Source organism: Amphibalanus amphitrite, unplaced genomic scaffold (genome assembly GCF_019059575.1).
Source record: "Amphibalanus amphitrite isolate SeventyFive unplaced genomic scaffold, NRLGWU_Aamphi_draft 000103F_arrow, whole genome shotgun sequence".
In the NCBI taxonomy this organism is placed as follows: Eukaryota; Metazoa; Arthropoda; class Thecostraca; order Balanomorpha; family Balanidae; genus Amphibalanus; species Amphibalanus amphitrite.
This window is the reverse complement of record NW_024881598.1, coordinates 523429-536861: the sequence shown is the minus strand read 5'-3', so window position 1 is coordinate 536861 and position 13433 is coordinate 523429. Positions and strand designations below refer to the sequence as shown.

Below are 13433 nucleotides of genomic sequence, written 5' to 3'. Positions count from 1 at the left end.
AGGTCACGGATATAAAAAATATGAGATATACAAATCATAGGCGCCGATAACATCATGCAATCCACCAAGTTTAAAACCTTTCTGACAAACACTGCAAGCTGGATATGATCGCAAACTTTTTTAGGCTTGGTCAGTGAATTTGACCTGGTGACCTGACTTGACATGACCTGGGGTGTCAAAAATTTCATACATTGTCCAAAATTGATGTGCCTACAAAAAGCTACTCCAAGCGGCGCGGCGCTACGCGCGGCAGTTTTTTATTCCCACGCAAAAAAACGCGACAGGTTAGTAACATATGCCCCCCCCCCCCCCGGGGCGAAGGTTAATTAAAAATATGCACGCAATATGACTGCAAACGAAACAAAACTTCATGTACCTTCTTAAATAGCTTGTAACTGCTGACATTCTTCCGGGATGCAAATAAAATCCAGGCGGCTTTTTATGATGAAGCAAATGACGACAAAAACACGTGGCTCTGGAAACCATTTATTATAAGGCCTCATATACCTATTCTTTTTCAGGTGTGTATAGTAAGGCTGGCAGAACAATGTGTCACCAGCCGCATTGATACGACGCGCTCGCTGCCGAACAATTTACAGTAGAAATGACCACTGACCAGTCCAGATGACTAGAAATGTCTGCATGTCGTAAACCGCGAAACGCAATGTGACCTTCCAACACGTACGGTGTTATACAGTGTCCCAAGCATCAACAGTACGTACATGACATAAATTTATAGCACCTAACCGAGATCGCCTCGAGCAACTCGAGCTGTCCGCTGCGCGTCCCTCTCCCGCCCAGACACACTGACAATGTCAGACACGTCAGTCCATCAGTCTGACCCGACTTTGACCAGTCTCCGGCTACAGACTCATTCGTCAGCTGACCGCCAGTCCGAACTGCCGCCGTAGACCGGACTGGTGTCCGTTCTCGGCTCGGCGCGCTCCGCCCGCAGTCGTCAGTCGTCAGCCCGCACCGATGAACAGCACGTCCGCCAGTCCCGTCACACCCCGGCCTGACCGCCAGTGCGACCAGTCCGTCAGTACCGGTCCAGTCCACCAGTCCAGTCAGTCAGTCCCGGACCAGTCCATCAGTCCCGGGTCAGTCTGTCAGTCCGTAAGTCCATTAGTCCAGTCCATTCGTCCCCGTAAGTCGAGCGTAAGACCGGTCCGTCAGTTTGATCCGCCGGTCTAGGACCAGTCCGTCAGTCGTTGTCAGCCCATCAGTCCAGTACATGAGTCCAGTCCGTCAGTCTAGTCCGTCAGTCCCGGACCAGTCCACCAGTCCAGTCCGTCAGTCCACCAGTCCAATCCGTCAGTCGTGGACCAGTGTCGGCGAGCCGGCGGTGCAGTGGCCGCCGGCGGTGACGTCTGCGCCGGTCTCGTGGTGGCAGTGGCCGCCGGCGGTGGCGTCTGCGCCGGTCTCGTGGTGGCAGTGGCCGCCGGCGGTGACGTCTGCGCCGCTCTCGTGGTCGCCGGAGAGCAGGGACGCGATCAGCGCTCGGCTCAGCCGCGGCACCACCAGCTGCAGCTGACGGCGCGCACAAACGCCACACACATGTCATACAGCTGACGGCGCGCACAAACGCCACACACATGTCATACAGCTGACGGCGCGCACAAACGCCACACACATGTCATACAGCTGACGGCGCGCACAAACGCCACACACATGTCATACACGGATACGCTACGCCTTTTTTTACATATTTGTCTTCGCCAGTATCACCCAATTCACCCTGTCTTTATGTACTTTGACACGTCTGTGGTGGTGAAATCCAACATTGTTGGATCCCATAGATATGAAATGACGCCGCACATACAATGCAACGTCACAGGGTCGGACCAGCCGGCACGGCGCAATACGCGTACGAGGAGGCCGGCCGGCCACGAACATCCACACTAATCCCAGCCTCAGTAGGTCCCTACCTACAGGAATCCCACCCAGTCCTCAGCTCTCCTGGGCCCAATCTCACCAAGTGCAGTAAACTCGTTTGGGGTAGCGGTAAGTTACCGCACCGAAATAACCCCAAGCAAATAATCCAGTCTCACCAACCCAAACGACCCCATGCTGTAATTTACCGCATTTTGTGCAAATCCTGCAAAAGAGCCCCATTTGTCGACGCTTCGGATTGGTGGAAAAGCTGCTGATCACGCCGGCGCGATATAAAGAACGCAATTGTTTTGTCGCCATGGCAACGATAGCGTGTTTCTTCTTTCCAAGCGGCACCTCAGTTTCCAAGACTCACGGGCGACATCTACATGCTGTTTTGGGTACTGCAAATAGGAAGCATAGGTGGCGCAGGCTGCAACAAAAAATAATCTTAAAAAAGAAACCTATTTCTTTTCTTTCTTATAAAGTTCTTATTACATCTTTAATTGTTGATTCTTGCTCACAATTGGTATAACATTTAGAGATTACGGCACAAATGTCTGCGGTAATTTTGGTCCGACATTTGGGGGCAATCAGCTGATTGTTTGGTTTGTTTACTTGCTTTCGGGCCGTGAGCAGTTGCGCACATGAAGAATTTGCTGTAAAACCGAAGCTATCCCATGGGGTTATTTCGATGCGGTAACTTCAAAAATTACGGCAGTGGTGAGATTCGTTTTGGGGTAGTTTACCGCAAAATGAGTTTACTGCACTTGGTGAGATTGGGCCCGGTTCCCATTCCTTAAAATTTCCCATTCGTCGTCCACTACAGTCCCCCACTCTACCCACTACAGTCCCCCGCCCTACCCACTACAGCCCCCACTTTACCCACTACAGCCCCCACCCTACCCACTACAGTCCCCCGCCCTACCCACTACAGTCCCCCGCCTTCACCCGCTACAGTCCCCCGCCCTACCCACTACAGTCCCCCGCCTTTACCCGCTACAGCCCCCACCCTACCCACTACAGTCCCCCGTCCTACCCACTACAGTCCCCCGCCCTACCCACTACAGTCCCCCGCCTTTACCCGCTACAGCCCCCACCCTACCCACTACAGTCCCCCGCCCTACCCACTACAGTCCCCCGCCCTACCCATTACAGCCCCCCGCCTTTACCCGCTACAGTCCCCCACCTTTACCCGCTACAGTCCCCCGCCTTTACCCGCTACAGTCCCCCGCCCTACCCACTACAGTCCCCCGCCCTACCCGCTACAGTCCCCCGCCCTACCCATTACAGCCCCCCGCCCTACCCACCAGCCCCCACCCTACCCACTACAGTCCCCGCCCTACCCACTACAGCCCCCCGCCCTACCCGCTACAGTCCCCCACCTTTACCCGCTACAGTCCCCCGCCCTACCCACTACAGTCCCCCGCCTTTACCCGCTTGTCCCCCGCCTTTACCCGCTACAGCCCCCCGCCCTACCCGCTACAGTCCCCCACCTTTACCCGCTACAGTCCCCCGCCCTACCCACTAGTCCCCCGCCCTACCCACTAGTCACCCGCCCTACCCACTACAGTCCCCCGCCCTACCCACTACAGTCCCCCGCCCTACCCACTACAGTCCCCCGCCCTACCCACTACAGTCCCCCGCCTTTACCCGCTACAGCCCCCACCCTACCCACTACAGTCCCCCGTCCTACCCACTACAGTCCCCCGCCCTACCCACTACAGTCCCCCGCCCTACCCGCTACAGTCCCCGCCCTACCCGCTACAGCCCCCACCCTACCCACTACAGTCCCCCACTCTACCCACTACAGTCCCCCGCCCTACCCACTACAGTCCCCCGCCCTACCCACTAGTCACCCGCCCTACCCACTACAGTCCCCCGCCCTACCCACTAGTCCCCCGCCCTACCCACTACAGTCCCCCGCCTTTACCCGCTGGTCTCCCTGGCTGACGGCCACCAGCCAGGCGGTGGGCGAGTCTGGCCGCAGCTCGGCCGCCAGCTGCCGCTCGTTCTCGTCCAGTCGCGTGCCGCTCAGCACGGAGCGCACGTCCAGGGTGGCCTCTGTGGGCGCCTCGCTGGGCGCGCCGCCGCCGTCCGAGCCGCGGCACGGCACCGAGACCAGTGAGCCGGCGCCCGGGTCGCCCAGGCCGCCCGGAGCCGCCGCCAGCGACGCGATCGTCTCCTGGACCATAGCGTCCACGGCAGAGCGGTCCAGGGGGCGCACTTCCTGCCGGCACGGAGCAGCAGGACGACCGGTTACAGCGGGCCCACTTCTGTCCGGCATGACTGCGGCAAAAAGTGAACAGCCGTAGCAAAAAGTCCCAGAGATATGTGAGCCGTGCGAGACAGCTGAGCCGTGTACGGGCCGCGCGGACCGCTGCCGCCGGCGTCCTCGCGTCGCGCCGTACCGCGGGTTCGGCCAGCCGCTGGAGGCGGCGGTGCAGCGTCTCCAGGTGCGCGCTGGCCTCCCGGTCGTGCCGGCTCGCCTGCAGGTAGTCGGGCTCCGAGTCGCCGCCGCCGTCGGTCGGCGGACCGACGCCAGCCGGCTGGCTGACCAGGGACGTCGAGCCGGCCGGGCCGGCTACACTGGCGCCCAGACTCTGCGGCCACAGAGAGAGACCGATTAGAAACCAGCCAGCAGTCAGACCCCGGTCAGACACCGGTCAGAACCCGGCCAGAGACAGCATATGCCGGTCAGCGGCTATCGAGTATTTCTTTCCGCGCTCGTCGTCTATTTCTCTTAGCTCACAGAGCGCGGCGGCAATTGACCGGTTGAAGCGCGGACTGGCGGCAGACGGCCGGCGACGCCGAGAGGCCCGCTGGCAGCGGGTGGGCGCTGGGCGCCGGCCGCCGGCCGCCGGTGTCGGCTGCTCACGCTGAGTCGGTCGTCGAGCGAGCTGAGCAGCCGGCGGTGCTGCTCGTCGACGCTGAAGGCGTTTTCCAGCCGGTCGTCGTCCTGGTCCAGCAGCTGCTCCACCCGGCGGCGATCCTCGTCCGTCATGGCCAGCGCGCCGCCGGCCTCCTGGGCCAGCTGCCGGCGGCGGCACGCCACGGGTCACCGCAGGGAGGGACAGGGTCACAGGTCACCGGTGGGTCACAGGTCACCGCAGGGAGGGACAGGGCCACAGGTCAACGGTGGGTCACAGGTCACCACAGGGAGGGACAGGGCCACAGGTCACCGGTGGGTCACAGGTCACCACAGGAGGGACAAGGCCACAGGTCACCACAGGGCGGGTAGGGCCACAAGCCACCTGTTGCATCAGTACACCAGTGCACTATTGGTAAGAGTGCACTGCTGCTCCTGGCTACCTGTCACGTGCGCCGGAGCAGCCGGTCGCCCTACCTACCTCGATGTTTCTCCTGATGAAGTACTGGTGGCTGGCCGGGTGACCGAGCGGCGGCGGCGGACCGTCCAGCGGACCGCCCGGCTCGTCCGGACTGCGGTCGGCCCTGTCGGCCGGAGCCGCGGGCCCGGGGCCGTCAGCGGCCGGAGCCGCCGGCACTTCAGCGCGCCCAAAGCGCACCTGAGTCTGGAAGATGGGCGTCACCCGGCCGCTCGTCTCCGACTCCGAGTCTGCGGATCGACACAGCGAGTCAGTTTCCGACTCCGAGTCTACACAGTCAGGTGCATAACGTCAGTCGGTGACTCAGAGTCCATGCAGTCAGACACAGGGACAGGGAGTCAGTTGGAGACTCCGAATCTATAGTCAGACGCAGGGAGTCAGTTGGTGACTCCGAATCTATACAGTCAGACAAAGGGAGTCAGTTGGAGACTCCGAATCTATACACTCAGACACAGGGACACAGGTCGGTGACTCGATCATAGCAGGCGCGGAATGACAAAGTCGCCAGATGGTCCCTTCGGAATCCGCCAAAAGTTTAAAAGGCACGCCAACACTGAGCTAGCCCGCCATTGACTGAGGGATGTGTGGGGAGGGGGCTTACGAGGTCAGGCGGTCAGAGCGCAGCTGACGCCGCTCTCCATGGCGGCGAATGAGTTCAGTTGCATTACAAGGGAACAGAGGGACTTTGTTCTATCTCAGACTGTTTTTAAGGTATGAAAAGACAGGGACAACCACTAGCGACCCCAGGGCAAGAGCCGGAGGGATTCTGAGACTATCGCAAGCTGTCAGCAAACGCTAACCATTCGGGCGGCCGGCTCACGGGGCGCAGGCCACGATAAGGGCCGGGCGGCGGCGAAGTGTACGGGGAAGAGGTGGAGTGTCCCGAGAGCTGGCGGCGGAACGCCAGCTCGGCCTCGGCGGCGGCCACCGGCCACTGTTTGCTCAGGCGGTGGCCAGAGAACCTTTATCAGCACAGAGAGGGGCGAGCTGGAGAGCATACAGCCGCAGGGTCAAACCACTGGCCTTGGTCGCTGACCGACGCGACGGTAAAAGACATGTCTCTTACAATATAACGGTACAGGAGGTGAGAACATATGTTGCTAAAGAACTCCTATAGGGGAGAGTGGGGCAAAGCGGCCACCCTAACGCTTCTCACGATGCCAACGCTTGATTTTTAAACTTGGAAAGATTCTTTCTATACCAATGTGATCCCTATTAAGTGACCTTTTATTTCAACTGCGTTTTATTTCCAAAGGCGTTCACATATGAAAGATATTGACAAAACTTTAAACCTATGCATACTGGCCACTTTGCCCCATACCCTGGGGCAAAGCGGCCACCGACGTCTTCTCAAGTCCCGATATGAGAAACAAGAAAGTTGCCTCGTGTGCGACTAGGGTATTTGATGGTGACAAGGTTAAGCGAGGACTGCTGTTTACTTTATCATCTTCCACCTGTAGGTAAACAAAGAAAGGATTTTCATGAAAATAAATATTTAATTGCATTATTTGGTAACTCATGCAACTGAAAAGTGGCCAAGATGAATGCATGACGACACATTTGAATATAAATAATGTTTTTTATCCAGATGGAATCAACTTATGGCCAATTGGGGGATGGCCACTTTGCCCCGGCCACTTTGCCCCGCGCATACCGTCCGAGACAAAAATATTCCAGCTTAGCTATTAGTGGGGTAAAAAACATTAAAATTGGTAGAATATATGTACGATAACCATGCAATGCATGGACAAGAACGCTTATAAAAATTCCAAACGGTTATGGAATAACATAACATTTTAAAATTGTAAACATAGTTGGTAACCTGGCAAGAAATGCTTTTCCGTGTTTCACAGAACAATGGTGATGGGCCTGAAACCCCGGTCTGGCTCATTCGAACGACCGTGAAGAGAAGTATAATTGGAAACCATCAATTGGAACTGACGCCAGCTATGAAGGGCTAAAACGATGGGTGGCCGCTTTGCCCCGGGTGGCCGCTTTGCCCCACTCTCCCCTACCTAACTGATGCTTCTAAAAATGAATCATTTCCATTCGCACACGTTGTTGCATCTTATTGGAGAGAACCGTCTAAGACGCCCATTGTAGGCTAGACGCCCCATGCCCTATTTACGATACAATGGTTTCCTTGCTTTTATCAGATAGGGATATTATATACCATAAGTACAGGTGAAATAGATACTGTTCAATAAGCAAAACATTGACAAAGTTTGGTGAGCGCCATTTTCATGGGTCGATTTTATAGCCAAAACATGGTTTTATGCGCTTTCCTAAATATATATTTAGGAAATATTTTCCTATATACATATATTTAAATATATATATATATATATATATATATATATATATATATATATATATATATATATATATATATATATATATATATATATATATATATATCCGTCATATTAACGACGCTGATTAACTGCTCAGTTGTCACTTGGATCTGAGATGCTTCGGTAAACAAGACTATAGGTAGGTATTCATTGTTCACCCAAAGTAGTGCGAAACCGCCGAAATGACTGTTCCACGTTTGTCGATTAATCAAATAAGCTACTAGGTAGGTACAGTGGATCCAGTAAGGATCTCCAGACGCAACTAGTTGAGCCTTAGTCGAGTTCATGTGATATTCAAGGAGAGGTCACTACCGACCTGGGCCCGATGGGGAGGTGGGCGGGGGGGGGAGGGGCGGGGCGGGTGGCGAGGTCACGGTGCGGGTGACCTGTCAAACAGCCCCGGCGCGGTGGGGCGCTGCCGCAGGCAAATGGCGCACTCCAGCGTTGTTCCATATCGCGGTGGTGGGCCGGGCGGCCGGTTAGCTTGGCAGTTGGCTGCTTGGAAGGAAAGGATAATGAGGCATGACATATAGCCTTGGGCATGACTATCAACTATGGTGAGCCCAAAGTAGGGGAGAGTGGGGAAAGATGCCCAGGGTTTTGCTATGTCATATATTATTCGAAAATGACGATCGGAAAGCAAAAACTTGGAGTTTCAACGGAAGCCGACATCATTTTTCTCCAAAAAATATCACACTTTCGTGCCTGAAATATGATAACTTTTTTGCTATTAAGCATTTTTCTGAAGAAGTGAAAGGGGGCATCTTACCCCACAGAGTGGGAAAGACGCCCCCTGGCGTTGGGGAAGATGCCCCCCTGCACTCTAAGTGACATAAATGGGCACGTGAATCGCCTGAACGAATCAGTAGTCCCTTCGAGCCTGCAGTAGACACCAAACGTCATCGTAAGGGTCCTCAAAAGTAGTCGTAAGGGGCTTCAGAGGTCATCGTTAGGGCCATCATAGTCCAGCGCGGCCAAACAAGCCTCCGTGGTGGCGTTCGGAGACCACTGTGGGGCCCTTATAGGTCTTCATGATGCTTGAGGGCCCTCGAGCCCATCGTGGGGACCTCAGATGCCAGCGCGGCCCGTGGAGCCAACGTGGGAGCCCTCAAAGGATGTCGCGAGGGGCCCTGGAGCCAATAATGGGGCCCACAGAGGCCGTCGTGAGGGCTCTCAGAGTCAGATGCCGCCCAAAAAGTCGCTGTGTGGGCCGAGAGACCGACATCGGGAGCACCCGACCGTGCTGGACTCTCAATAGTCCCAGATCGGCTTTTGTCTCTCATCACAAGTATGTAATAAATGATTTGACGGGCTGCTTGAAAGACAGCCTACGGATTTAGGGGGGCGTCTTTCCCCATCAGGACAGAGGGCATCTTACCCTAAGGTACCGAAGTAACATTAAATCAGTACAATTTGTTAGCCATAAAACTACACCCTGAAACAAACTGTTTAGGACACAGTACACGCATGTTCATGTACAGGGTGACAAAAAAAAACGGTCATCACCAAAATTCGAATAACTTCGGAAGTTTTCGAATAACTTCGGAAGTTCAGATCATCACCAAACTTCGGCCACTTTAGGTCACACCTATGTAGCAGACATCCACCAAGTTTCAAGTCTTCACTACGAATACTTTTAGTACAGTGTGTTTTACGGACGCTCCACAATGTGCTCCAGGTGACCGCCCCGGCGCTGCAGGGCGTAGGCACACCTGCATCCGGCGGGCAAAGTTGTCGATAACCCGATAAGAATAACGTTTCAGGGGTAGCACACCCCCTGAGCACTGTCTCCAGAGGCCATTGCACTCTGTAAAGTGCACAGCCATCGGGTTATCGACAACTTTGCCCGCCGGATGCAAGTGTGCCTACGCCCTGCAGCGCCGTGGCGCTCACCTGGAGCACATTGTGGAGCGTCAGTAAAACACACACTGTACTAAAAGTATTCGTAGTGAAGACTTGAAACTTGGTGGATGTATGCTACATAGCTGTGACCTGAAGTGGCCGAAGTTTGGTGATGATCTGAATAACACTTCCGAAGTTATTCGAAATTTGGTGATGACCGTTTTTTTGTGTCACCCTGTATCACGACTACATAGCAAGGGACGCAAAAATTATCTACCTTCTTTGATATTTACAATGTTTTGACAGCAAAATATTTTTTGAAAGCAGCAAATAAAAAACATGCAATCACCAGCCAGCCGTTGCCCAACTGAGCTCCGCAAATTTTTGTGCTGTTAACAAGGCAGGCTTCCACTTTACGGTAAGAACATTAATTTCCAGGTTCGATTCTTTGTTTCGCCGCTAGAGGGGGTGGGGCGTCTTTCCCACCCTAGGCATCTTACCCCACTCTCCCCTAATGCAAATGTGATGTTGGTAATGCAGCTGGCAATGGAATGCTAGCGAATGCTCCGGGCGACCAGTAGCTATAAGGATTAAGATTATTTTAATTCAAGCAATATAAAAGATCGTATCGTTCGCCAGTTTTTTTGACCGGCTGGCGTTTCATGCGTAAAGCGCTCTTTGGCAAATAATTATCACGCAGGTAATTTTTTTTTTTGCTGGTAAGATGGGCCTTGAAGGTAAAATCAAGTCGCTAGGAGAAGATGAGGAAAAGTGGACGAATGTCATATTTTTGTGCATGAGGTCTGGGGTTAAAAAGCTAAAAGTTATTATACGTGTAAGCTAAAAACAATAGGATCAGTTAATAAAAATATTTGACCCGAAATTAGCCTCTGTTTTGTCTGACCATGATTGCGTGTAGACACCGGTCCAACCGGGCTCAACCCGGCCCAACCTGGTTAGGCTCCCCTTTTTTTAAAAATAAATTTGGCCCGAACCTTTTGAAAGAAAGGAATCACAATGACAAAGGACAAGTCCCCGCTAAGCTGAGCTTGTTGCGTTGACCCTGCTCTCAACCCTCCGATCAAGCAATTCCTGGTCTATGGCAGAATTTAGAGTCCAAATTTTAACGTGCGCACATAGTCGCGCACGGCCGGTCCCCTCACTGACTTCGCCTGGCAGCGGCCTGCCACCAACCAAAACCATACCGTCAGGAGCCGGTCAAAAACGTCAAGCACACGTCGCGTTTCGAACCCGGACTTTTGCAACCGGGACGTGCGCTCTCACCACATGGCACATGGAGTCCAACGCTCTACCGACCGAGCTACCGGGACGGACATCTACCTTGGGGTTTCGCCTCGTGACATTGACAGACGTCAGACACTTTGGCCGAACTTTAGCCGAAGCACTGAGCAAGCTGCACAGGGCGATAGGTGCTCGTAGCGTTGAGGTTGGGTAACCTGTGGGCTGAATGCGATGTCGTGAGTTCGAGCCCCACTCCCGGGTCTGGTTTTATCTAGACACGAACCAAAATCCTTTCCTTTTACTGCAACACAGATAAGCACGATGACATCTTTCCCCAATATCTCTCCCCAATATCCCCCCAAAGTCAAAAATATAGCTTAAAAATGTTTAACTATGTTTCATTTTTGAAGAAAATATTTTTGGTCATTTGTCTGGCGCCATTTCAACTCTTTTTTCTTTTCTGCTTTTTTTCGACCCGATAAAACCCACCAAAACTTAACGTACCAAATGAAAAATATCGAACTCAAATAACAGTTTAGAAAAGCCTCATCATGCATCATGAAAAGCATCATACAACTATCGACTGAATAGCTGCATGCTATGAATACGTCCTAGATTTCAATTATCATTGTTCAACATTTTGGCTGGAACCAACGCTGCCTCTGGCTTGCCCGTTTGTTTGAGATAATGATTTCCTTCAGTCGCATTCTTGCCGGTTTCACATGAACAGGATACCACCATACCGGAGTGAACGCACCCGCAACCATCATCCCCTCCCCTCAGCCTCGGCGCAGTGGCGGGCGGCCCTGGGCGGCCCTCTCCCGGCGCTACGCACGCCCCATGCGCCGTGATGCCGCGTCACTCCCCATCCCTCCTTCCCCCACAATGACCGGTGACCTGACTTCCCTCGGGATTTGGACTCGCCCTACCCCGACCGTAGCGCCACGTGGTGGCTCTGGAGATCTTAAATAGACCCACTGTACATATGTATACCTAAACATTGTTAAATTACCAGTAAAACGCCTTTTGGGCGAAGAACGAGCGAGCGAGATAGTGAGCCCTGCACGTGCGGAAGGGCGAGAGGGTACTTGCAAAGGGGCTTGTGCAAAGCACCCTTCTAACCGGTCGCTAGCGGTGTGCCTAATTTGAACGCGATCGGCCCAGCCGTTTCTGAGATCTGGAAGCGGCATTCTGCACGTGCGCACGTGCAAACGGGTCCAAACTGACTTTTGCACGGCACCCAACAAACCGGTCCCCAACCGTGTACCAAATTTGAGCGCAATCGGCCCAGCCGTTCTCGAGATCTGGAAGCGCCCCCTGCACGTGCGCACGTGCAGTAGCACCCTAACCGCAACACATGGGAATGCATTGCCTGGTGGGTGCCTACCTATTGTATTGTATTGTATTGTATTTACATTTAAGAGCGATCCACATACGATGTGCGTGGCGATTACTGCTCAGATGCCAAGTTTCAGCGAAATTGCCCCAGTAATTACCGAGTTATTGAAATGGGAACAAATTTGGTACCTTTTCTTTTTGTATTTTGTACGTGCAGTGGGGGTCACTCACATGGATCAGGAGTATCCGACCTTTGGTAGAAGGGATGCAGCTACCCTACAAAAATTACCGCATGACAATCGCCCAAGCGGCTGCTAAGATATGAGCCTCTCAAAATCACTATTTTTGCAAAACAGCTTGAACACCCTTGACTTTTCACGTGGCACGTGCCACGACGGTCACTCTGAAATGTGTCAAGAGTAGTCAATTGCGGGGTGGAAGGGATGGGGCTACCCAGCAAAAAAGACCGCAGGCCAATCAGTCCAGCGGTTGCTGAGATATAAGCCTCTCAAAAGCGTTACAGGCCGGGCCGGGCCGCTCATACTGAGATTTTTCCGTTATATTGAAAAGACTCACTTCGCTCGCTGAGCTCGCTCGCTCGTAATAAAGACGCCCTCAAAACAACTCCTTCACACATAAAAATGCATTGCATTCTATAAGTGGGTTAATTGCGATGCATTGCTGCTGATTGAGGTAAAGAGATGACAAACACATTAGAAAATTGCAATATTTTTTTTTTAGGTAGGCAGCATTGCTTACAAATGTTGAAGAAGTGTGTGTTTTTTAAACCGTAGTTACTCCATCTAACCGTGTTCGAAGGTCACGTCACTCACGTTTCTGCTTGCCTGAAAATAGAGTAGCACTGCAGAAAACGGAATAATAACCCGCGCACCGACGGGGGGGGGGACGAATATCCACCCATTGAGGTTTTTCGTGTACTCGTATAGCGGAAAAACCGCGGCGCGTAGCGCCGCGAAATTTAGCAAGACTATTCCCCCATCAATTTTACACATTGTTTACAAGTTTGAACCTCCTATCTTTCAAGGTCAAGTGAGCAGGTCACTTCGAATGACCCGACCTCAAATTACTTTTTTGCAACTTTGTCATGGTGTCAGAGCTACAGTAGAAGATAGAGTCCATAGGCGGTCCCAGGGGGGGGGGGGGGGGGGGCACGGGGGCCATGCCCCCCCCCTTTGGTGCTGAAAGGTGGGGCCATACTATCTTTTGGCCCCACCTTTCAGATCGAACGAAAGTCCTAGAAAGCTTTTTGTATGTTTCATTTTCTTTCTTGCGCCATCAAAGGACGTAAATTTCACTCATGAGTGGGCTCAGTTTCGCATTCTGTCAATTTGGCGGTCAGCGTCGCTGGCACCGGTTCACGAGTATGGCCTGATCTTATATGGAATATCAGCGTGGGTTTAATTGAGGCTCTCTAGGC

The 13433-nt window shown here is 53.2% G+C and overlaps 1 protein-coding gene across 3 annotated transcripts in view; it reads right to left on the bottom strand.

Moving 5' to 3' along the window:
• Window positions 1-474: 474 nt before the first annotated feature.
• LOC122380656 overlaps window positions 475-13433 on the bottom strand; it is a 69493-nt gene continuing 56534 nt past the window's right edge. The window contains exons 4-8 of one of the 3 annotated variants that reach the window (XM_043364008.1): window positions 5223-5449; window positions 4751-4906; window positions 4284-4475; window positions 3806-4102; window positions 475-1530 (exon numbers count right to left, since the gene is read on the bottom strand). In XM_043364008.1, the coding sequence (XP_043219943.1) occupies window positions 1315-1530; window positions 3806-4102; window positions 4284-4475; window positions 4751-4906; window positions 5223-5449 (1088 nt within the window). In that variant the 3' untranslated portion in view covers window positions 475-1314. Of the gene's footprint in view, window positions 1531-3805; window positions 4476-4750; window positions 4907-5222; window positions 5450-13433 lie in introns of all 3 variants that reach the window. The other 2 variants (XM_043364009.1, XM_043364006.1) reach the window with 2 other exon arrangements.